This window comes from Miscanthus floridulus, chromosome 11 (genome assembly GCF_019320115.1).
Source record: "Miscanthus floridulus cultivar M001 chromosome 11, ASM1932011v1, whole genome shotgun sequence".
Lineage (NCBI taxonomy): Eukaryota > Viridiplantae > Streptophyta > Magnoliopsida > Poales > Poaceae > Miscanthus > Miscanthus floridulus.
The window spans coordinates 100308439-100333943 of NC_089590.1; the positions used below are offsets into that span (position 1 = coordinate 100308439).

The following is a 25505-nucleotide window of genomic DNA, read 5'->3' on the forward strand; positions in this document are numbered from 1 at the left end:
ATACAACAACACATCAACATTCTATTCCATAATAAATAATGCCACGCCAGCCAAACTGCCAAAGCATAATGCACAAACAACCCACGCAAAAAGCGTGGCACTGGCACACAAAAGCGCATAAGCAATGGCGTCAGCACATACCAACTTCTTTAGCTATCACTTCCTATTGTTTCCAACTCCTAGCCACTCAAGTCAAAATAATACATCTCTACATATAATACATTGGGCCTTCACTTTGTCACAACCCCAAAATATATATATATATATATATATATATATATATATATATATATATATATATATATATATATATATAGTACTTTGATCAGTCTATTGGTCTCCTAGGCAACAAGGGTATAAACAGACACCTTTTAGTCACCAGGTCATCAAGATCGTATTATCCATTTGATACAGAATTCATACCATGTGATACAGAATTCATAACATAAACCACAGCCGACACAAACGCTCAAAGCTAATCATTCAAATGACAGAACATACGCTCAAAGCTAATCACTCAAATAACAGAACATCAGAAATGAATGGGGATACTGGAGTGGTTATTCGTGTTTCTGTAACTCAAGCTTTGTATACTTCCAGCTAAACTTCCATTTATTGCGAGCATGAAGCAAGGGAATTCTGTGCTATTGAAAATGATAAGCATCATGGTGGCAACACAGCAATGACTTTGATTTTGATTTTTTTTTTGCCAATATCAGTGCCTCTTGCCAGTTCTTTTTTTCCCCTATAAAACAATGGAGCGGTGCTTACATAGTATCTAAGATGTTTACATAAATTGATATATACTACATGGATAGGTGAAGACCGATAGTGATAGCAGTGGAACATGTCCATGCCACCCCAACAAAAGAAATAGTGGAACATAATCATGCAAGCAAAGGACCCAAAAAAAGAAGTGAGGTCCTAGTAGTGGCTATTTTTCAGATACTTGGCTATCACCTAGGTAACAGCCAAGAGAAGTCTACGAGGCACTTTCATCTTTCTCATAAACCATGATTGCACAAACAATGGTATTTCTGAGTTCAAAAAAATCCCAGAAGATTTCATAGGTCCACAATGGTTCTTGAATATTACAATCTGTTTTACCAAATTCAGTTCGGAAAAGGTTGACAATAACATCATGGTACCAACAGTGTTCTAGAAAAATCGAAAGATTAATTATGCAATTGACACGTACCCCCTTCATTATAAATCATAGGTCGTTTTGGCTTTTCTAGATACATAGAGTATATCTAGGCGCAGAGCAAAGCCAAAACAGCCTATAATTTGGGATGGAGCGAGTAACAAATTTCAACCCAAACCCAGACCTAGACCTAGACCCAGACTCACAAACAAGAGCGAATGCTAATAGCTAGACCCCAATAATTATGTCTAATAGGGGCATTCCATTGGTTACTTTTGAAAAATACAGGTAAAGGAAAGGACATGCATAGGAAACGCTACATCCTGCTACTACTTATCCTGCTACTTAAGCAATGGTTGTCAGTTCACATGTAGTTAAAGGCAACTGGTAACAAAGTTAACACTGCTACATTTTTTCAAAGCAAACATCCGATGAACAGTATTGACATATCACGGTACAATGATGATGTGCCTACCCTATATATTACCAAGCTCAATAGTTATCAAACGCTATAAATTTTGACACTATCAAAGTAATCTTTCAAGTTTTCAACAAGTAAATAAAGAATGGTCCACATAAATGAATTATTTGAAATGAAGAAGAGCTAGTGCTGAAAGCTAGACCCCAGAAATTATATCTAGCAGGGGCATTCCATTAGTTACTTCAAAAATTGCAGGTCTTCAAAAAATTTGTCGCACAAAGTCAGTACTTAACTTTACTACACATGGCCCATATTAGAGGTAAAGAAAAGAGTCTAGGATTAGGATAGGTAAATGGTACATCCCGTCTCAGTTACATCAATAACTATTGTGCTCCATCAAAGTAGCGCATTGAGAATAGGATACACTACAACCTGTTATTAATATCCCAAGGCTCCCCAAATCATGTAATCATTATCAATATAACCACCTTAATACTTATATATCAGTCAACTAGAGCTAATCAAAGGCCTAGTGGATCAAATAGCAGGTACCCACAGTTAATATTAAATAAAATAAGCATCCAGTCGAGCAGAACTTACAGGGAAGGAGACATGAAGCCATGTGTCACCGTAAGATGCAATGCAAGTGTTAGGATAACACCATTACTAGCCCTAGAATAGGTATCAAAACCCATGATAACCGAGTAACTCAACTGAAATGGTGATCAGTTCAGTTGAACTTAAAGGCAACTGGTAACAAAGTTAGCCCTAAACTGCATTTTGAAGCAAACATCAGAGGAACAGCATTGACATATCAAGGTATTATGATGATGTTTCTACTTTGCATATGATCAAGCAGGAAACGTTTACCAAATGGCAAAAATTCTGACACTATCAAAGCAACATTTCAAGTTTTTGACAAGTAAATAAAGGATGGTCTACAGCATTTAATTGTCTGAAACAAACACCTTACTGATCTTTTCCATTAATCAAGTACAACAACTAGAGTTCTCATCATCCTAAACACTGTAAATAAAATGTGTGGGCATAACAGATCCCATGCATGCGATAGATAGATGTCCTGGATCAAATTAAACCTCAATTTGAGCACACTTAGTCACGCACCAGTCTGGGATATGTTCTCCATGTGCATCAAGGAATCGCTGTGAACCCACCATCGAACACAAATCCACGGTATACACCATCACCATAACCAGGAACGCCGTCCACCCAGTCCCACTTGCCACCGCTACCCATCTCATCTTCCTCCCACATTGCAAGCTTCCCGCGCACTCGCTTACCAGCAAACCACACCTTCCCATCGCCTCCAAAAACCTTGACCTTATTGTTTCCCCCAGCGGCAGCAGCGGGCATGGCGTTGCCCTGTGAAGCAGCCTCGCAGAGGCCAGTGAAGCAGCGGTACATATTGTGCGGCATGCGCCCAGCTTCGTCCCACTCCATGGTAGTCAGATCTAGGCGGAGTATGAGCACCGTGGAGCACGGCGCGTCCATGGCGAACGAAGACCTGAGGCCGCCGATCATAAGGACCCGGCGGCCGCCGGCCCCAGCAAGGAGTCGGGGACGCTTGAGGACCTCGAAGACGTCTCCCCACGCTGCTCGCTCCACGGGCGCCCAACCCCCGGTGAGCATGGCAAGCGGGCAGGAGAAGAGCTTCCACTGGCTGCGCCACGGCGTGCCGACGTCGCAGAGGGCGAAGACGGCGGCGGCGGCGGAGGCCAGTATGGGGCTCCGCGGCTTGGACGGCAGAGAGAGGGGATGCTTCATCCACTTGCCGGATCCGGAGGGGGTGTAGGACAGCGCAGCGAGCTCGGTGAGGACGAGCACCGTGCCGCCGGGGCCAGCGAGGACGGTGCCATGGCGCGCCCAGGCGGATCCGAGCTGGGGCAAGAGGCGGTACGTGCCGGCGAAGGGGTTGCAGACGGCGAGCGATTTGGGCGGGTGCGCGGGCGCGGCGGCGGAGGAGGCGGAGGTGGAGGTGGACGGGAGGGCCAGGGGCGAGGTGGAGGAGGAGGTCTCGACCCAGAGGTAGAGGAGCGACGTGGAGGAGGCGACGGGGGAGAAGGACTGGTAGGGGAGGAAGTGGGCGAAGGGGAGGCGGAGCCAGGTGCGGCGCGCGGGGTCGAAGGCGTGGAGGCAGCCGCCGCCGTCGGGGCGCGGGTGGCGGAGGAGGAGGAGGCGCAGGGTGGGGAGCAGCGCGAGGAGCTGCGGCGAGAGGGTCTCGTGGAAGAGGCGCGAGACGGGGCGGCACACGACGGCGTCGCGCAGCTGCAACCGGAGCAGCACGTTGTGGAGCGCGTCCGGCGGCAGGTGGTGGATCGGCGGCGGGGGCTGCGCTTCCGCGGCCGGGTCGGGGCCGGAGCCGGCGGCCATGGTGGATTCGGGGTGGGGTTAGGTGGGAACACACGGATGAGACCACACCGGGGACGGGGAGAAGAAGAGGAGGCCGGGAGTAGTTCCGTCAGTTCACACTGTTTGTGCTCTATGCATGTGGGTCCTGCACTCTCGGTGTGCAGGGCCGGCCCGGATGTCAGTGAAAGGGAGGCGGAGGCATCCGGTACGCCTTGGTGTGCTTTGGAACGGCGCTTCCGTTCCGTTTCTCATCAAAAATCAAAAATGAAAAATAAGGAGTGGCTGGAAGTACGCAGCCGTTGCTCTACCTATAGGTGTACAGTCCATGAAGCATGGGATCCACTCTTGTGGGCCACGTGTGTCATGGAGAGACTGTGTCGAGGTCCCGGTGGCAGAGGGGGGACGGAGCCAGAAAATCGCAAAGCGACGCGGAAAAGGTTGTCGTGCAGCTCACTTCGCCTGGCAAGTGGGGCAAAAATGAGTGCGACTGTGGGAGGACCCAGCTGTCTGCCGCGTTGAGTAGCCGCCTAATAAAATACTCCACGCCGCAAATGGACGGCGCGGCGCGTTGGTTCCTGGCCGGCTCGGGTCACCCCACCTGTCGGCACTCGGCAGAGCTGTTCCCGTGTGGGTCCCACGAGAAGAACGGTAGGCTAGGCCTTAAGGCCCATGGGCTTTAATTATGGGTAGCCGGATTCTGCCTGGTCGATGGGTTCGTTGTGTGGCATGTCAAGAAAAAAATATATCATTTTTGCCTCTCTAAAGTATTGTCGTCTAGATTTTCTCCTCAAACTTTGAAACCAAGCAAACTGCCTCTTTCGACTCTCAAAATCGTTTAATTTACCACCCTCCACCAGTTAGAAGTGAGTGGCTTTTAATGTGATTTTTAATTTTTATTTAAAAAATCGGGGTTCAATATTTATACCCGAGGCTTCTACGGGTCCTAGTCGAACAAGACCGGTTACAAATTTGGAAAAGAAAACAAAGCTTTCTAGATTATGATAACTTAGACCTCAATCTTTCCCTTCTATGAAGTCCGACGTGTCTTCTTGCTCTATGTCTTGTCGTCCCTGCTAATGGGGCCCATTCTCTTGAAATGATGGCGTCATCTTATCCAGTTGATGGCAATTTAGTTAGCCAATCTTGCTGAATATTTCGGCTTTTCTTCGATAAGTTTCCGACCTTGTGGCTCTCTTATCTCGAACCAAATTTTGGTATCAACACATGCCCCCTAATTTTGGAATAAAATGATTTTATTCCAAAATTATTTTTCATGACCGTTGCATGCGCCGCACTTCCTACCATCTGCTCTGGTCCCATGCTAACTTCTTTGGCCTCCTTGCAGATCTATTCCATTTGCCCTTCTTGATCAAGGATATATTGAAGATCATGATGTTTGGTCACTCGATGGTGATCATCCTTTTGACCTTTTGAGCCACCCTTCTCTTTCAACTCGTGCTCGTAGCCGATCCTTCGTCATTCCTTGAGTCTGGCTGATACCTGTTCTATTTGCGCACAAATTCTTCTACCATTATTGACCGCTGCACCAGTGATCGACTTTTTGGATTGGTCATTTTTCGAGCTTGGTCCATCAGCTAACCGACTGAACTTCAGCTGATCAATTCCAGGGCCTGCTTCCGGACGCGCGTGAAAACACAAAACTACAGCGGATAACATTTCACGTCCGTATTCTGGATTTGAATGAAATCGAAAATAATCTTGACGAATGAAATTTTTAAATCCGTTGCTTCTGCAACTGCTGCCATCTCATTAGGACACGCGTGGCTTTCTCGATATTCGAGATGGCCTTCCGTCTTCCATAAATCAAATTTATTTTCCTCGACTCAAAAGATCCACCAGTATCCCACTTCAGCTATAAATACATCCTTAAAGGATAGCCGAGGGATCATATCTGTTCCTGCCTCTGCTCTTGCCATTGTGTAACTACTCCCCCCTTGTTCTTAGGTATAAAAACCGCATCCAGAGAAGCATGGATCACGGCAAGCGCATCGTTGGTGATATCCCAAAGGAAAATCTTCCTCCCCGCCGGCGCCTCCGTTTCCAGGGGTAAGATTGGATCTATCCTCGATCTTTCATCTTCTTTTGCTGATCCGTTTGATTTTGTAGTGGTGACACTCTGGTGCTGTTTGCGATACCCATTCGGTGGCGCAGCGACTTCCTCATCCAACTCCGTCGACTCCTACAACGGAGATGATGCACGACGCTTTTGCCGCGAGTGGAATGCAGCGGTCGACCGCTATTTCTAGGCCACTTAGCGGAATGGGCAACTGGAGTTTGCCCTGAACGCTTCTCAAGCCGCTCTCTCCGCCATGGAGGCAGAGGCGAATGTGGTCTGGGTGCAACTGGCGGAGTCAGACGCCAGAGTCGCCGGTAAGATCTTCAACATCCTTGTTCCTTCGCTGCTTTCATCTTGCCGATCTTCTAATGGTTTATTGTGTTCTTTCGTCTTCAGCTCTGACGGTGCAACTGGAAGCCCTCTAGTTGGCGTCAGGCGACGCCATTTACACTCTGAACGCACGGGGCAACACTCTGGAGGCTCGCCTCCAAGATGTCCCTATGCGTGCTAGGGAGGTGGCCCTTCATGGAGTCTTCCATGGTGCTGCCGTTTCTCTGGCAATAGCACAGGTGTGCTCGGGGCACGACCTCTGCTTTCTCGGAGGAGGAGAACCTCGACGACTGCTAGGACCCGGTGGATGACTTCGAAGGGGCCGGCGTCGCCATGGCGAACATAACCTCGGCCGAGGAAGTCATGAACAACGTCTTCCTCGGCCCTTAGTTTGTAACTAGAGGTTATGTTTATAAATGAATAAAATCTCATGTTGCACCTGTTCTTTGTGCTTTGGCTTTGAACGTTCTTTTTTGTTGTCACCAATTTCCTTTGGCGATAGCCTTTGAATCGATAACCAAAGATTCTATCAGAGAGCTTTGAACTTAGGCCCTTTAGCTGATTTGAAAACAGCCGATTGGACCGAATTGACTAACTTTCTGGAGTTAGACCGTCTGGTGCCAAATGCAAACACAAAACCACACCGAGCAAATCTCTTCTAATCCTGTTGTCTAGAACTTGAGTGACAATGTAGTTGCAAAACAGGCGCCATTCGCTTAAATGCTTCAAATGCAATTTGAGCGGTCCTAGACCCATAACTTCCGGTCCTTATGCATTTATGATCTATGATCTCCCCATTGTAAACATTTAGCCGATGCAATATCTTGTATAAATTCTTCGTTGTTTAGCGATCGACTTTCAATGATCCTTCCAAAACTTCAGAGCTAGCTTCTTGCAACCGTCTTCAACTAATTAATCCTTAGAGCCAGTCTCCGGGTTCGGGTTGTAACACAAAACTGCAACGAATGACTTTTCAAATCTGCAGCACGGAACTGAATGAGAATGCAAAAAATCCTAGTAAAATGGAAATTCCTTCCGCCCGTGATCTCCACAACCGCTACTTTCCATTTGGCCACACGTGGCCTCCTTGATTCTTGGAACGACCTTTTGCCTTCTATTAACTGCACTTTATTCCACTGCGGCTCGATAAACCTACCCATGTCAATTTTGGCTATAAATATATACTTTCAGGGGATAGCCGAGAGATCACATCTGCGCTCGCCTTCACTCCTGCCACTGCACAACTCCTCCTTCATCATCAGATTAGAAAACCCAATCCTAGCCAAGAGCAATGGTGGACAGCAAGCACCCTGCTGGCGACGTTCTAGAAGAGGATCTCCCTCCGCGCCAGCGCCTCCGTATCCCAGGGTATGTTGGAACTGCATTCCCGACCTTCCGATAACCATCTGAACTCGACAATTTTCGTTTCACAGGAACGTCACATGGGTTGGTGTTCAAAACTTGCTGGCAAGGTTTGAGGCTCAACCGGCGGCATCTACGGCCTCCTCCACCGATTCCTCCAATTCATATAATGGAGATGACGCTCGGTGTTATCTTCATGAACAGGACGAGGCGTCGTCATTGGGAGGCGACCCAAGAAACTAAGCGCTTGGAGGCCGCCTTGGCTGCCTCTCAAACCACTCTCGTCGTAGGGAAGTCCCTTATTAGTGGATGAGGACGGGCTAAATTAACCCTCACAAGGAACTAAACGGGGACAAAATCATCCCTATCGGGTTTGACAGGGGTGGAACACACATGTGAGCGTTCCCTAAACCCGCTCCTCGCAAAGCCTCGATAAACTAGCTCAAGCCGTCCATTTGCTCCATCCACTCCATTTTATCCATCCCTCGAGTTCCAACTCCCTAGTCCCCACTACCCACCCCGTACACCTCCGCTTGACACTCTCGGCCTTTCCCAGTCTGAGCCATCTCTCGCGTTGCAACCATAGCCACCTGGCACTCGACCATCCCTCCCCTCTACCCGACGGTTCGTGCTCGACTGCCGCACCAAAGTAATGCTGGCCACCCGCCCACAAATGCAGCAAGTCCCTAACACCGGCCCTCCATGGCTCCGCTAAAGGATCTACCACCCCTCTCCGTCTCCCACCCAAGCGGGTGTAGGAGGAGGACCGGCCATTGGTGACGCTTGGAGTTCCACAACACCAACGAGCCGGTGAGTTAACCCCGTACACAGAAAAGTTCCACAACACCAACACCATAGTCCTTGGCTCCTCATGTGGTCCTGCTCTTATTCTATTGAGCATGTTGAGCTGCTGCATGCCCTAACTTCTTAGGGATGGGTCCCTGTCAGGTATGGAATCCTCATGCGGCAAGGGGATGAGGAGGAAGTCTCCCCTGTGAGATTTGACAAGGATGGGGAATTCTCTGCCTTGGGGGGACAATGATGTGGAGGCATTTCCGAGGAATTCTCCGTTACCATCCCTAGCCATGACCATCGCATCCTTGGCTCGGAGGCCCTACCATGACTACTGTTGTGGCAGCGTGCACCGAGAAACAGAAAGCACATGCCGTATTTGAGGGATGGGGTCGTCCTCCTTTCGATTTTGAGGGGAATCTAAGAGAATATATATTCTCCTTTGAGGTTGATCGCGTTCGAAGAAGTGTCATCCAACCAAATACCGTAACGAAGTGAAATATATAGCACCTCGATCGTCCCTATCCTTCTGTCCAACCAAACGCAAGGGAAGAAGCAGCAAGGAAGAGGGGAGGAAGACAGCGATGGGTGATGCCGGCCGGCCGGCCGGCGGCTCACTGAGTCACTCGCTCGCTGCAGCTAGAAGCGGCGTAAAGTGTGGCAGCAGGGCAACAAATCAAGTGAGTGAAAACGAAAAAGCTAGAGGCGATAAGATAAAAGAATGATTAGGGTGGTGGCTTTCGTGTGGCGCGCATGCTTATCCCCCACTCCCTCTGCATTTTTAACTCCCATCGACGAGCCCCCAGGCCAAGCAAATACGTACTAGTGAGTACTCAGAGCACCTGAATTTCATCACCAGCAGTGCAGTGCCCGCCGATTCAGCACTCACTAGCTCACTCCGTGAGCCAGCAGCCACTGGTGGCTTCTCCTGTTCTCCATCGGCCTCCCGGCCCGACACATGCAAATAATTCCCCGGCCCGGCCGGGCGGCTGCCCGCCCGCCGTGTTGTCGCCCTCATCCTCCGCGCGCCATGCACGCAGACGCATCACTACACGCCTGCTGCGGCCGGCCGCGCGCAGCTGCATGCAGCATGCCCTCGACGTCAGATCATCACCATGCATGGTTCCAATTCCAATTCCATTCCATCGTAATGGAGATCGTATCATCGCCCAGCCGGCCGCCCAGCCGCCGGCCTCTCAGCGCACCCTCCGCGTACCTAAACTTTTGACCTACTTTTCCGCTCGCAATCCATGGATCCGTCGAACGATCACGGCAAGCAGCCAGCAAGTACTCTACTGCTGTCTAGTGTCTACTCGATCGATGATTTGATGCAGGTCGTTGTTGTCCCGTCTGCTATATATTGCTAGCTTTAACGACAATCAGGCAGCCATCTATATATGTTATTCGCATGCAGCAGATAAAGCGAATCCCAACCAAAGCTAGCTAGCTAGCTTGTGCTGCCTGTCCATAGACGCTGCTGGGTGCTGGCTACCTCTACCTCTACCTGTTGAATTGTGTGTCTCTTGTCCCTTGTCATCCTCCCTTTCGTTCCAAAGCTTGTGTCTGCTCGAGCCACTCTTTATTTCCGTGGTTTCTTTTTGGTTTTGGGTTTCGGTTTTTACAAAAGATGCAAAAAAAGAAAACAGTCACCGACAGGGATACATATTGTGATCACACTTGTTTTATGCATGTGCCGTGTTAGCTAGTTGCTCCTCTTCTTTAACTTTGCAACAAGGATGCCGAGTTCAATGGACTACCTTGAAAAATATAAATATAGGCGTAATATATAATCAGCAAGTTAAAGCTGACTTTACAGTACTCTAGCTATGCAAATTAAAAAAACTGTTGGATTCTTGTTGACAAGCCACATCGGATGATGAGCAGTAGATGCGCATGCATGCATGCCTAAAGCCTAGATGCCATTCCAAATAACTATTATATATTTTATTATTCCAAAAAACACAAGTATACTAGCTAATGATATATATAGCAGATCACGCCTTTTCTTTTAATTTGATTGGTACTCTATCTAGCTAGGTCCAAGGTGTTAATTTAAAAAAAATAAAATAAAGAGAGAGGATCGGAGCTAGTGTCTGATTATCAGCTCATCGCAGAGCCTGACGACATAATTAATTAATTTGTTCTGAATTCGTCGCCGTGAGGACATATACATGGATGATCATCTTTGGTTATTTCCTGTCTCACTTACTTTTATTAGTAAGTTCAGGACCAAAAAAGGGGGGATTAGATGGAGACATCACATATATATACAGACGTCAGTTGATATGTGTAATCCCACAATTAAGCTTTTGCCACACATTGCCATTCTTGGTTTGGTTGCTGGTTCTTCGGTTCTTGACGTCTCCCAGCTAGCTTCCTAGCTAGCTAGTGTGTAGTACTATTCAACTAGCTAGCTAGCGACAGCATTATCCCTGCTGTGTCGTGGCAACCTTCTTTTTTCAAAAGCAAGAAAAGGAGAAGCGTTTTCAGCTACCATGAGTTCACGTTTAACGACCTGTATGGCCAGCTTTCCACCATTCTAGCGCAACACCTGCTCGATTTTCTCAGCCACTCGATCATGAACAGACGGCCCACTTTTTCTTTCCTTCTTCTTACCACACTACTTCTACCACTAGCCTGCTTGGTGGCATTCTGGTGGGAGTAGTAAGGGCTAGATCGATCACAATCAACCCAAAAGAGGTTAGAGGGTTTCTTATAATTGGGCTAACTCCAAACTTATGGACTAAATGACGCATTATTAACGCTACATGTTTGAATGTTTCACATGCTTTCTCTAAGACCGCCTCCCCTTCACCCCACCTCATCAGCACCCCCTTCTACCACTAGGCTTGGCTTGTAGCCACTGCCTTCCCTATCAAGAACCTACTAGATTACTATTTACTCCAATGCTAAGCCGACCCTCATCAAACCCTGACTGAGCTCTAAGCTCGCTAGAGATATCACCTACATTCAAGAAAAGAAGCCTGGATATAATCTGATGGATACTGTATCTATGCACGATACTCAAGCAACATGAAACGCTCGAGCACTCATTAGGTTTCTCAAAAACTGCTCGAGCACTTGTTAGCTTCTCTGTAAGCAAGGTTATGATCAAGCACTCACATTAGCGTTTCCGTAAAATTCTCGAGCAGTCTTTAGGTTTCTCAAAAACTAGTTAACTTTTACGTAAACTGCTCGATCCAGCACTCGTTAGGTTTCTTTAAAACCGCTCAAGCTAGCACTCATTAGCGTTTTCGTAATCTACGTTAGCATTTCCCCTTAAAAGTTAAAACGCTCGAGCACTGGTTAGCTTCTCCGTAAATTGCTCGATTACCATTTCTGCAAAATGCTCGATGGATCATTCATAACGTTTACACGAAATGCTCGAGCACTCATTAGTTAGCTTCTACGCAAATCAGTATGCATACACAGACTCAAACTATTCCTAAGAATAAGATGATGCCCAATATGCGTGATGAAATATGCAACTAACCTAAAGAGAATAAGATGATGGCGCTCTACTACTTCTTCCGATGCATCATCCACTACTACTACCTGCAAGATCAAGAAAAGAACGAAAACGATATGTGGCGCAATATGCATGCAACGATAGACCCTTTCCCAAATGTGGCATCGTGTTCATCCGGCGAATCGGCCAAGAAATTGTCATGGGGCAAGCTCATGGCCGGCTTGGATATATGATGTGCTCTATAGCTAGCCCGCTTTTGCACTTCATGGTCGTCGCCGTGGATGCGCATATATATACAATCGGCAAGCACGAGCAGCTTTAGTGTGTGTCAATGGGCAGGCACGGTGGCCACCGGAGAGCGATGCCGGAGGAGAGCCGGGGAAAAAGACGCTTTTTTTTTTGCAGCAAAAGAAGCAGTGGATCCCCCACTATCTGGCTCGCATTTGCATTGGCCGCACGCAACAAATTAAAGAAGAAACCAACCTCCTGACCTGAGCTAGAGACCACACACCGGCCTTCAGTTCGTCTTCTTCTATAAAACGCGGCACGAGCTAGCGTGTGTCCGCCACACTACTGCTACTCCCGCTATATATCCCGATCGAGTCACTCCTCCGATCCGATCACATACACACACATCGCCATGGCCATGATGAGCAGCATGGACGGCGGCAGCAACATCGGCAAGGTGGCCGCCGTGGTGGACGCGGAGAACCCGGCGACCACCATCGTCGTCGGGCCGCCGTGCGCGGTGGTGGACTCCGACTCCGACGACGACCTGTCGCAGCGCGGCAACTGGCTGCGCGCGGCGGTGCTGGGCGCGAACGACGGGCTGGTGTCGACGGCGTCGCTGATGCTGGGCGTGGGCGCCGTGAAGGCGGACGCGCGCGCCATGGTGATCTCCGGGTTCGCGGGCCTGCTGGCGGGCGCGTGCAGCATGGCCATCGGTGAGTTCGTGTCCGTGTGCTCCCAGCGCGACGTGGAGCTGGCGCGGCTGGACCGCGACGGCAAGCGTGGCGGCGGGGAGGAGAAGGCGCTGCCCAGTCCCGTGCAGGCCGCCGCGGCGTCCGCACTGGCTTTCTCCGTGGGCGCGCTGCTGCCGCTGCTGGCGGCCTGGTTCATCGCCGACTACAGGCTGCGGATCGGGGTGGTGGCCGCCGTGGCCACCGCCACGCTGGCCGCGTTCGGCTGCGTCGGCGCCGTGCTGGGGCGCGCCCCCGTGGCGAGGTCGTGCGCGCGCGTCGTCGGCGGCGGCTGGGTCGCCATGGCCGTCACCTTCGGCCTCATGAGGTTCTTCAAGGCCAGCGGCATATGAAGGCCAAGGATCGGAGGCGTGGCAGGGCGGGCCTCATCCCAACCATCACGCTTCTGGTGTGTGTCGATCTCTGGTCGGTCGGTCGGTTCGGTAGTGTCTCTGCTGCTGCTGCTAGCTAGCTCTGCTTCCTTCCTTTGTCCTCCGATCCATGTCGTCCTTGTTGCTTCCATGCGTGCATCTCCTAGCTAACCATGCATCATCATCATAATATATATAATATGCATGCTTAGTAGTAACTAGTAGGATGCACGCACGTGTGTGCTAAGCTACTAGCTCGAGCAATCCCCTTGCTAGTTGCATCTCGTCTATGCGTTGCGTGTAATGCCCACCTGCATGTTCAACACCGATCGAGCGAAGCTTGTTACCATGCATGCATGCAGATCATCAGCTAGGTTTTGAGCTAATGTAATACCATATGCTTGTACTGGCCTAGCTAAGAGCTAGTTACTCCGATCGATGATCCAAAGAGTGATCCATGTAAGACTAAGGCATGCATGTGTAAACATTATATAATAATATATATTTTCTGAGTTTGTTTATGTCTTGCAAATTAAAAGTAAGTTTGCCACTGGCTGGGTGATCATCAAGGTAAGTGAGTGGAGTGCTGACAAAGATGAGATAGATGCGGCCGGATATTGCATTCCCTGTCGTGTCCCGACTACTAGCTGGCTCCACACTCCACTACTACTCGCTGCTGCTGTATTCACCATTGACAAAAGTAACCCTTTTGGACCTATATAATAGCCAATCATCATGCCGTGTGCCACCCAGCTTACTACCTGGCTTTTTCGGCCACACAGGTACTCCACGTTATATTATATTATGTATAATATAATTTGTTTTTATTATCCGGTCAGTCTTTTTTTTTCTAAAAAAATTCTTCCTATTAATAAATTTAAAATATTCAATTTAGAAATGTAATAGTCATAACCTTGATTATAAAGTTATTAGATTTTATATACGTACATCATATCCCAAGAAAATTTTATTTGTGAAAAAGTTGCCAGTTTCAAGTATTTTTGATCGCTTTCTAAAAAGATACTTTTGACCCAAGAGGTTAATTATGTCATCTTTTATTGTTTCTAGATCATCGACACAAAAGGACTAGACCGTACAAATAAACCGCACGATCCAAAAATCCACGCCACCAAAAGCAAACTCAATTATAGAATAAACTAACTTGAGTTGCAATACAAATAATTTTGTGCATGAAACTATATAAAACACATGAGCTCCTAATTAACATTGTAGTACATTATTTCTGTTTGGGTAACATAGATTGATTTATAAAAAAAATATTCTGTTGAACCAACATGGCACTAGCTATATTCATGTCGTTCACCCTTATCCTGGTTTAATCAACATATACTGAAGCGGAGAAAGAGTATCATTTGCTTTTATAAAAGACCATTGTGTACGAAATCAGCTATTTTACGTTTTTTTTATTAAATTGTCTGTCATAGATGGAGCAACATTGCATATTGAGCCAAGAATAGAAAAAACTTGGCTCCTAAAAGCTTTTAGGCAAAAAATATATAATTGGCTTATTAATGACTAAATGAAGATTCATTATTGTTGACAAAAATAAGAGTCAAATGAATTAGTTCAAGGATTCATGATATGACATCACAATTTAACTGGTTCGGGGATGAAGTTAAATCACAACTCTCCATGAAACAAGCGAGTTTATTAATCATACATTTAGCTTTACATGTCATAATAACAACAAAATGGTGAAATTTGTCATAGAAGAGTAGGAGAAGTAAATATAGGAACAACTTACTATATATATAATATATATACATAGAAGATCGAAAAGAGTGGTAGATGGATTACCGCACAGAACTCATAGGATGAAAAATGACACGAATCCCAACCATGGTTTAAAATATATAGCGGCTATTGAAAATAGCGGCAACTTTTTTCCAGCAGCCATAAAGCTATAGCGGCACGATAGATAGCATTTTTATAAAATAAGCATGAAATACACCAGTAATTGATGCAAAAAACATGTCAAATATGAAATTCGATGAACACAAATATGTATCTAAGATTCCACACGTCTAGGTAACATTACCAATATTACATTACAACATGGTTCGTGAAACTCCAGTGTTTAATTGTCCAAAATACCAAATTAGTAGATTCCAGTGTTTTATCTGGGTAGAGCAAGTACATAAATTTGGAACAAACATTTGAGCCTTCAGTAAGAGATCGAGACAGCTGCATGCCTCTTTGTCTACTGTTGATATCCCCTTTTCTGTTATTATTCATTCACAAATTATACGCCATACAGTGCTCTCCGTATACGTTGCTCAAGACATGTTTCAAAACCTGGTTATTGCTGTTAACATAACATGGTTAAAACTGACTGACTGATCAACGCATACTGAAAATTTGTATATATTCAATTATTCGTCCATATATAGAAACAGTCATGAAGAAAGAAAACAAGATGTATCGTCGCCCATCATGTCCACGTTGTACACGAAGCTGCCGAATATTCTGCGCTGAAATGCTGAAAAACATTCAGTATTACCCATATTTTGTACTGGCAATGCAGGAATCTCGATCGAAATTAAACCATCAGTTGTCAGCCGCATACAATGCAATACAATCGGCCCGCCGGAACTCGTTCGTATAAAGAGCGGAAGAAAAATTCATTGTGCCCTAATGATGGGCCGGGGATGGTTGCTCCAGGAGCGAACCTGATCTGACACTATCCATCGACCCATACGTACAAGGAAGCTAAGGGCCGGATTGAATGGTGCCCCTTAGCTTCCTAAATGGGGGACATCAACATAGTCACTGCATGTATTGGAGGCAATGAAAAACTGACCTAAATGGAATGATATTTCCTAGAGGGACGGTACCGTAAGGTATTAGCCAGGGATCAGATATAAGCAGTATAAGTATAACCTTAACCGAACAGCATGTCCTTCACAGTTATATAAAAAAAAGCATGCCCTTCACTGTAGGACTTGCTCTCTGTGGGCATCTTTCTTTTTTGTGGATAGAAAAAAAATATCTGGAAATAGCACAGTAGGTAACAGAAATGACACTAAACTTTAGTAGTAGATCTAACCTGATGATGACGGCACAGCTATGATAATGATCATACCTGAAGCAGAGGTGCTGCATCCGCACATTATCGCCATGTTAATGTTAAGAAAGGGGTAGGGCGAATGCATTTTGAGAAATAGTTGCAGTTGGGATGCTTATACTTGATGAGCAGTTACTTTAGTGATAGGCAGGGACGCAGGGTCACATTTTATTTTTGGTGCTCTGCTGCTCAGTTCAGAACTTCTGTGAGATCTGCTGACAAAAAAAAAACAAAATGTAGCTATTGGACTTGGGGCTGCATGAAGCATTTAGTTATCAGGAACAGGCAATGTGAAGGAAAAAATGCCTAAGAAACAGTAGCGCGGACGCAGATAATCAGAGCTGCTTGCTTGGATCAGGAGCTCCGATCCATATCTATACAATCAAGCGCGCAGGCTAGGAATGAAGTGGAGCATCTGCTTCATCGCACACACAGGCTCCGGCCGGCTGCCTACGACCAAATGGATCGAGACGGGGTTCCTTCCGATTCTAGCTCATCCAACTGACCAAGGACATGTACAGGCCACGTGCTAATGGCCATGCCCACGCATCAGCCGCGCATGTTGACATGCATGAGCTAGTCTCTCTCTCCTGCCCATGGCGTGCGGCGGCATGGTGGGGATCGGAGGTACGGTGCTCGCTGCCGGCGGACCTGCTGCTCGTCGTATTCGCCCTCCTACCCACGCCGACGCCGTCACACCGACCGCGTCCGCTTCCGCGCCGTCCGCGCGGGCTAAGCCTAAACCGAACCACCCCCAAACGATAATCTATCTTGCATTGAGACGGGCGGCAAAAGGAATTCTGGAGAAGCACAAACTGGTAAGCATCGTTGCATTGCATCATATATCGATCCTTGAGAGATGTATATATATATATAACAACTCAAATGTAAAATTGCAGGAAAGAAATATATCAGGAAGAACAACAAATATTACTGCTGAGATCTGACTGATGACATCAGATCTAGCATACAACGACACATACAGAAAAATTAAAACATCATAGGATGGGGAATGAAGAGAACAACATGATGGAGAACAAATCACTCAACTAGCAAGCGTACAGATACAGCGCAATTAATTCTAAGCTAGCGAGCCGCGCCCATCTCGTTGCTGCTGCGCTAGCTGCTGCCGCCGGCGCCGGCAGGAGGGTTAAGGGCGCCGCCACGAACGTTGTCGTCGTGGATCTCCAGCTCCAGCTGCTGGCGCTGGAACTTCTCGTACGCCCGCTCTCTTTTGGCGCAGGCCCTGTCAAGCTCGGCCCGCAGGGAGGAACACGGCAAGCCTTGCGGCCTGGCGATGATCTCCTCCAGCAAGCCTGAGCAGGAGGAGATCTTCTCCAGCTCGCTGTTGAGCTGGAGCTCGAGTTTACCAATCTTCGCGTCTAGAACCCTAATCTGCAAGCAGGCGTCGAGAGAAAAAACTTATTATACTCCTCATAAGTCACATATATTCGATCAACAGCGCACCACCGAATGCAATCGAAAAGGGACAACAAACGTGGTCGAGCTCGTACGTACTTCACGCAAGACGTTGCGCTCGTACACAATCGTGGTCTTGAGTTGTTGAGCAGGGAGAAGGTCGCTTTTCTGGGGTGGAGCGGCGGCCATGGCTGCTAGCTGCGGATAACCTTGCCTTTCGAAACGACGATCTCTTGTCTTAGATGGCTATGCTTATATTGCTGCGCGCTAACCTAGCTTGCCCTTTGGATCTCCCCTATGGAATGGATGGCTAATATTGCCTAGTTCTTCTTCCTCAACTGGATGGCTATGTGCTTATACTGCTAGCTGCGGAGGAATGGAGATCCCCATGGGGGTTTTTATAGATAGTGCGAGGACCAAGAGGCGTCTCCTACCCAGCTACCCTACCCTACCTACCCCGCTCCTAGTCCGGCCGCTCCGATCCAGGGATCAGACGACGGCGAGGGCCCGACGACATGTTTCATTCTCTATACTCTGGCTGCAGACCTGTGTTTGGAGTGGCAACCATTTAATGTTTTCAGCTGTTGCCATCCTACGAATATTTCTGCCAGATTTTCAATATTAATGCATACCGGTTTTACCTGGATTAAAAAAAAATACTATTGCTCATTCACATGCTTCAATTCAAACGTTGAGACTTAACAGAGAGCGCTCAGTGAATGAACAAAGTACAAATATGTACGTCACTCAAAACCAACATGCCCTAATGGTTGAGTTCTTCCTTTCCGTGCTAAAGGTTGCGAGATCAAACCCTAGCTATCATACTCTTTTCATTTTTCTTCCTATTTTCTGATCTGGTCGTAATTTGAATTTATTATTTTACCCTTAATTACATAAAACCTGCTCCTAATATGAATTTATTATTTTATCCTTAATTACATAAATAAACAAATAATAAGAATCTATTTTTTTGGTGTTAATCCCACCAATTGAGTATGCACCTGGTGTCTCTCGATGCTCCTCCTCTTGTCGGCGACGAAGAATGAGAAGCAATAATAGATTAAAAAAGTATAAGGTAATAAAGGATAAAAAAATAGATGTATTAGTAGATTAGATTATATGTTATAAATCTGCCGTCATGCTTTATGTTTGTATATAGGGCAGCTGATCTTTATGCTTTATGTTTGTATAGGGCAGCTGATCTTTCCTAGATTAAGTCACAAACGGTCAAATTATACCAACATATATTTTCCTAATTAAACCTACGGCCAGAAACCCAAAGTCCGAACATAATACATGTTATTCTCTTCTAAACAAGAAGATGCCCGGGACTCTGGGTCTCTGGGAGGCGGGAGTTCGGTTCCTCGATTAGTTCGGTTAACCGAGGGGAGAAACCAAATTAACTGAACAAATTTCAGTTCTTAGGAAATGAGAACCGAACAGGGAACCGAGATTTCGGTTCTCGGTAAATTCGGTTCGGTTCTTGATAAAATTTGCCCAGGGCTAGGTGTACCTGAGAATCGAACCGTGGTGGTGAAAAATCAAACCATGCACGCTGTGGCCATCAAACCATGGCTATCAGATGTAAAATTGTCTCTTGCAGATGATTCAAACCGATAAAAAAATTAACTCACCATCAAAGCAGTACCAAAGTGAGGTCGAACGTTCTGACGCACTGCTGTTTGTGCAGAGGTGGCAAAATCGATTTTCTACGGGTGCCCTCCCTTAGACCTTCCGTAGCGTGGTGTTAGAGTGATGCCAAAAAGTAGAGAGTGTTTGGGCATCACCCCCAATACTCAGACGGTGATGCTTATTGGGAGTAAAGCCAGAAAAGTGTGGAGCGATGTAGATGCATCATTGCCAAAATTATAAAATATACTAATTTACTGTAGCAAAAGGTGACAGTTGCTCCGAACGGTTAAATTTCATCCCATTTCATACGATCGAGACCGTTGGGCACACAGACGTTGGGCACTCAGACCTTCAAACTACACATCACCGTTGGCAAAGGTCTATATATACAAGTGACCATCTGTACATGAACACACAAATCTCCAGGTATTTTAGTTCCGCTCAGACGCTTACCTTTCTCTTCTTATACGTACATGAACTCTACTGCTCATATTCTTTGCCAGCTCCTGTACCTGAATCATTCGGACTGAGCCTCAAGTCACAGCACCGAACTCCAGCACAAACGCAGGCATTGCCCCTCTGTATAGATCAGACAATAATTTTCTGGATCTCATGTAGTATCATCAGCATGAGTCGACCGATAATCCTTTAGTTCTTCTCTTTATCTTCTGAACATCATGTACAAGCATCCCTTTTAACTTAGACCCTGTTTGGATCAGGGGATTTTTGTAGGAATTTGGAGTTTGCCATTCCTTTGGAAAGGAATTGTGTCGTTGCGTTTGGAACACAGGAAAACCAACTTCTATTCAAGAGGAAAGGAGGAACTGAGCCATGTATATTTCACAGGGAAAAAAGCATCCACTTGGAACCAAGGGAAGTCTTGCTCGCTCTCTACTCATGGCAACTCTTACTCATTCCTATCTTCTCCTCCCACAAGAAACCTCAGATAAGAAATCAGTGCAAAAAGATTGAGCGGCAAAAGAGAGATATATCCACAATTGATCCAGAACAAAGAAAAATGCGTCGAGACGCAGAAGAGAAGAAGTTAGGCGGCCACGTACTACACCATGGATGAAAAAGAAAGGAGGCCTTCCTAGCCGTGCGCAGCTAGCCGGCCACTACTCCATGGTCCATGGATGAAGACCGAAGCTTTCATAGCCATACGCAGATAGCCACTACTCCATGGACTTATAATGTTCTTGCTGCCCCAAGAACCTGAAGACGCCAGACAGAACCACCAACAAATCCTGATTCCTGAATACCTCAGACAAACGTCGGGCTGGAGTCTGAAATTCTCTGTGCTAAGCCTAGAGCCCTAGACAATGTTAATATGGCCTTTGCAGAGGTTATAAAATCCTGCACTCACTTATGCTCAGCCAGTATATATTTTAGCGCTTCGAAGTCCTAAGGCCAGACCCGATGCATGTAGGCAGCAGACACCGCCGCCTTATCCTTTGACTCCGATGTAGTCCTCCATAAAAATAGATTCTCAACTTGATGCGATCAGATAGAGCTCCAATTCTTCATCTTCCATCTCTGACTTTGATCATAGTCAATCGGTAAAAAATGTATAATAATCTCCTCAAGAGCTTGAGTGAATATACGCATGTAGTCAACCATGCCAAGTAATCATACGTACTCATTCATCCAAACCGAGTGAATTTAAGCATTTGGCCAACCTATCTGAGTGACTATATATATACATATACTCAGACAGATTTGAGTGTCACACAACCAAATGCATTACTACAACCAATCAAGAATCAACTGCAGCCTCTCTGGGCATTTTGTAAGATGTAGAAGGCCGGTTTAATTTCAATAGATCTAGTAGACGGAATATATCAAAATTTTAAAGAAATTTTTTTGCATATATATTAGTTTTCTTTTTAACAAAAGGGCAACCAGTGGGATAGTGTGTGAGTGTGTCAATATATATATATATATATATATATTTTTTTTCTTCTTCTGAAAACCAAACCGGTGGGGGGAGGAGGGGGGGGGGGGGGGGGGGGGGGGGTTCCCACCAAATTTTCATTTCAAACCAAGCAAACACTCCAGTTAACTGGAGCGGGCAGTAGCGTTACAGGAAAGAAGATAATTACACCAGTCATTCAGGCTGTTTACATGTTCATCTTTTAGGCGCTTGCGTAAAAAGGGTGTGTCAATATATTGAGTGGCAGACCTCTCCAATAATTTATGCATAAATAATGAAATATATTAAAAAGATATTCTTCAGTCATGCATGGTGCAAAAGGCTAAATAAACGCTAGCTTGTAGCAGATACATAGATGAGCATGGGTGCAAATGAGGAGTAGTAGTACTCTTTTTACACGGATATGCCCAATGTAATAGTAAAACCAAGCAACACGAACATGGTCGATAATAGCTGCAATGCATATGCGGCAAGCGGTGAGCTACAACTAAATTTATTATATCAACGACATGAAGTTGCAGTAGATATCCATCCTTTCACGGCTCAACTTTTTCCATTCATCCAGCATCTTGGTTCTCTTTACACGGTCTCTTGGGAGGAACATGTTCTTCTCCAGCTTTAAAATCTTGCGGTCCAAAGCACCAATCTGTACAGAACGTAGCAGCATATATATATATATATAGTTAGGCGTCAGATGACATAATAACATGTATTAACTGCTGATCGATTCATGAAGATTAATATCAAATATATATACCTTCCTAGAAGGCCATCGCTGGATGCCGTTGCTGCGACAAGTCCTTTGGATCATCGCGCAGGACATGCCAAGTGCCTTGGCGGCCTGGCGCATAGGCAGGTGGATGAACCATACCATGTCATCGGTGCACTTCTTTCTCCTAGAGATGCTACTTGAAGGATCTGTGGCATGGCTGTGCTGTTGAATGACAGACGACGGCATGGTTTACTGGCTGCTACTAAAATTTCTGGGGAATGATGAATGTGTATATGTCTGCTGCTAGCTCTAGTGGTAGGGATTTATATATAGCACACATTTACAATATTCGTCTCCAATTTGTTTCAACGTGGTATAATTCTCCATTCTCTTCTGGCTTATGAGGGCTAACGTGCTCCATATCTCTGTGAGATTTGTTAATTCTAAAAGATCTCTTTTTTTATGAAACAATTTTAAAAGATCTCTGGGTATTTAAGATTCGACCTGTATGGCTCATGGCATTAATTCTCATGGTTAATTGCTTCCACAATTCCACGTCAATGCTAGGATCAGAATGATTTGTTTTGGTGGAATAATAAATGATTCATAGGCCAGCTAATAATTTAGTGCTTGTACATTTGAATGACTTTCCTGAACATTTAATATACTACATGAAACAATTTTATGGCCTTATCTTTCCAACGGCATGCGTGTATGAGATATGAACACGTTTTAATTTTTCAAAATGGTATGGACTCCTATACTTCCTAAAACAATTCTTTTATAAAAATGAATGGAGATGTTTTGCTATATATACTTGATAGGAAGTTAGGGGATAAGAATTTGAATTGCTATTGTTGAATATAGACACAACACAATGACATGCATTGGATTGGTTTTTGTGTAGGTCTTGTTTGTTGTGCTGGGTACCAATGTTTTTTATACAATATAAAGAATACTTTATTGAATTTAGACAATTACATTAAGATGATATAATCGATTCAAAGACCGCTCCTGGCGTTTGCATCGCTACTAAGATGTTATTAGATATGATTATTGAAGGGTAATGTTGTAGCACCATGCCACATTAAGCTACAACACATAACATAATCTTCAAATTCATGCATAACTATAACAACACATGAAACATGAGGAAGGCCCTCCAAAATCACACATCTAAGAAGAAAACGACACGAGCACGCTGCATGCCATTGCCATGATTCAACCAGCAAAGCATGTACCATAGGTTCTCACCCTAATAAAGAGAAATTCATCTAACTATATATAGATAATGCCTTCAACAAGAAAGCAACAATACCATCATTGCTAGTACATCCAGCTAAGATCAAACCTAGGGATTTCTTTCTTGGACTCGAGGAACCATACCGATACCCAAATAGGCACCACAAAATTGAAGTCCCGCACTTTGCCTCTCCTTTCCAAACCAATCACTACTAGAAATGTGGTGGCGATCTATGACGATTCTATTTTTATGATGTTTTGCAATGGACGCAAAGGATTAGTAACTAAAATGAGGTTTATGTCACTATGGACAAGAGAAATCATCATAAACTAGTCCTTTAACATATCATAACGAATTCTATTTTGTCATTAGAGGCAAATTAGTAAACATCACAAGTTCATGACACTATATAGAATATTGTCATAAGTTTTTTTTCCTTTTTTGCAAAGGAGAAGTCTTGATACCTACCAAGCGTGGCCCAAACTGCCCCATCTCTCTTCCTCTTCACCTTGTCCTAGATATTTAATGCACACATGGGAATATAATTACAAAAAATAGGTGCAACACTAGGGTTCAAAACTTCACACTGAGGATTCTCAAAGCTACTAGCACTTGTGGGTATGATTGCACGGACAATCCTCCAGTTCTGATAGATGGTTCGTGGGATCCAACACTTAGACACTTGGGGCAGCCTGGTTCCACTAGACAGTTCCAGCATTTAGCCTCATTCATAGTCCAAAATCACGCGGATGGTCCGACAACACACCCCGAACGGTTCATGGGAACCTCGAAAACACCTCTATGTTTACACTTTAAGAACTTATGTTGTATACTACTAGCCTATATGTTATGCATCATTGTACATCTGTTCTTGCATAAACATCTACATCATGTTTACTTCCTTGTGCTTATTCGCAGCATGCTTCTATAAGTGAAGAACCTTGTGATGAGGAGACTCTGAATAATGAGACCCCATGACCAAAGTCAAACCACCACCACCCAAAACTCAAGGCAAGCTTCTAAGTATCCCTGACTCATTAGCAAATGGCATAACATGACTACATGTTAAGTAAATGCATGGTATGTTACAATATGACTAGTTACCTAAAGTACCTATTTGAGCTCACTGACTTGTTATTGATCCTTGTGACTTTGTACCATGCTTGTTTACTTTTATTTTATTGTGTAATGCATGCTTGGCTTGCTTAGATGATAGAAGTCGAGAAGGTGATGGGTTCCTCACCTCTCGGGCGTGTAGGACTTACTTGTCCACTAAACAACATGAGATGGAGCAAAAGTCTAAAACTTGAGCTATGTAATGAGAATTGAATCGAGGACTGACGAGGGGCTAGGCCCAAGGATGGATTTTGGGCCTAGGGCCATGATCTGAGGCGTGGCCCAAAAAAGTCTTTATAGTACATGTAGTTTTCTAGTCTGGTCCTAGGAGTTGGGCCAAATATTTTCAACCTCCAGCCTAGCACAAAAATGAAAGAGGCAAGGAGCAGTAGCAACTCGCTCGAGCATTGTGCCTGTCCAACTCCCCTCACTCTGGCCTCTGCTCTCTCTGTCGCACATTAGGGCTCACCGCTACTAACCCTAGCCACCACTCCGTCCTCTACCAATATGCGCTCCCATCGGTCATCCATCTTGTCGAGCATTGGCCACCACCTTGATCCTCTAACATGGTGAACCAGTCTGCCACTAGCACTCAATGCAAGCAACCGGGGAGCTCCTACACATACTAGTGAGCAAAGCGCACAAAGCCTAATAACGGACATGAAACAAAATATTTAGCCATCTCTCTTTATCAATTTCTATATCTTCCTCTCAATTATATACCATCCTATAGAAGTCCATCGTTGGATAGCATTCCTACAGCAAATTGTTTGGATCAATACAATGCACATGTTCAATGCAATGGAGCCTAGTCAGGCTTATCTCTTGTCTACCATGACCATTATCATCGTCCTCCTCGCCCCTGGATCTCCATCTCTTGCTGCTTGGCACTGGAACTTCCAATATACCCTCTCTCATTTGGCACGGGGCCTGTCTAGCTCTACCTGCAGAGAAAAACAAGCAAGCCTTGTGGCTTGGTTATGATCTCCTCTAGCAAGTCTGAGAAGGAGGAGATGTTCTCCATCTCATTGTTGAGTTGGAGCTCTAGTCTATCTACCTTCATTTCTAGA

The 25505-nt window shown here is 45.5% G+C and overlaps 2 protein-coding genes across 2 annotated transcripts; one reads left to right on the plus strand and one right to left on the minus strand.

The window, feature by feature from the left end:
- Nucleotides 1-454: 454 nt before the first annotated feature.
- Nucleotides 455-4052, minus strand: LOC136494234 (SKP1-interacting partner 15-like). The gene has a single exon (XM_066490405.1). The coding sequence runs from the start codon at nt 3954-3956 to the stop codon at nt 2718-2720; it is 1239 nt and encodes a 412-aa protein (XP_066346502.1). The 5' UTR covers nt 3957-4052; the 3' UTR covers nt 455-2717.
- An 8235-nt stretch (nt 4053-12287) lies between these two features.
- LOC136494235 (vacuolar iron transporter homolog 5-like) lies at nt 12288-13814 on the plus strand. The gene has a single exon (XM_066490406.1). The coding sequence runs from the start codon at nt 12606-12608 to the stop codon at nt 13275-13277; it is 672 nt and encodes a 223-aa protein (XP_066346503.1). The 5' UTR covers nt 12288-12605; the 3' UTR covers nt 13278-13814.
- Nucleotides 13815-25505: the final 11691 nt, after the last annotated feature.

Coding starts and splice junctions, on each gene's coding strand:
- LOC136494235 (XM_066490406.1), top strand. CDS start 12,606: ATGGCCATGATGAGCAGCATGGACGGCGGCAGCAACATCGGCAAGGTG.
- LOC136494234 (XM_066490405.1), bottom strand. CDS start 3,956: ATGGCCGCCGGCTCCGGCCCCGACCCGGCCGCGGAAGCGCAGCCCCCG.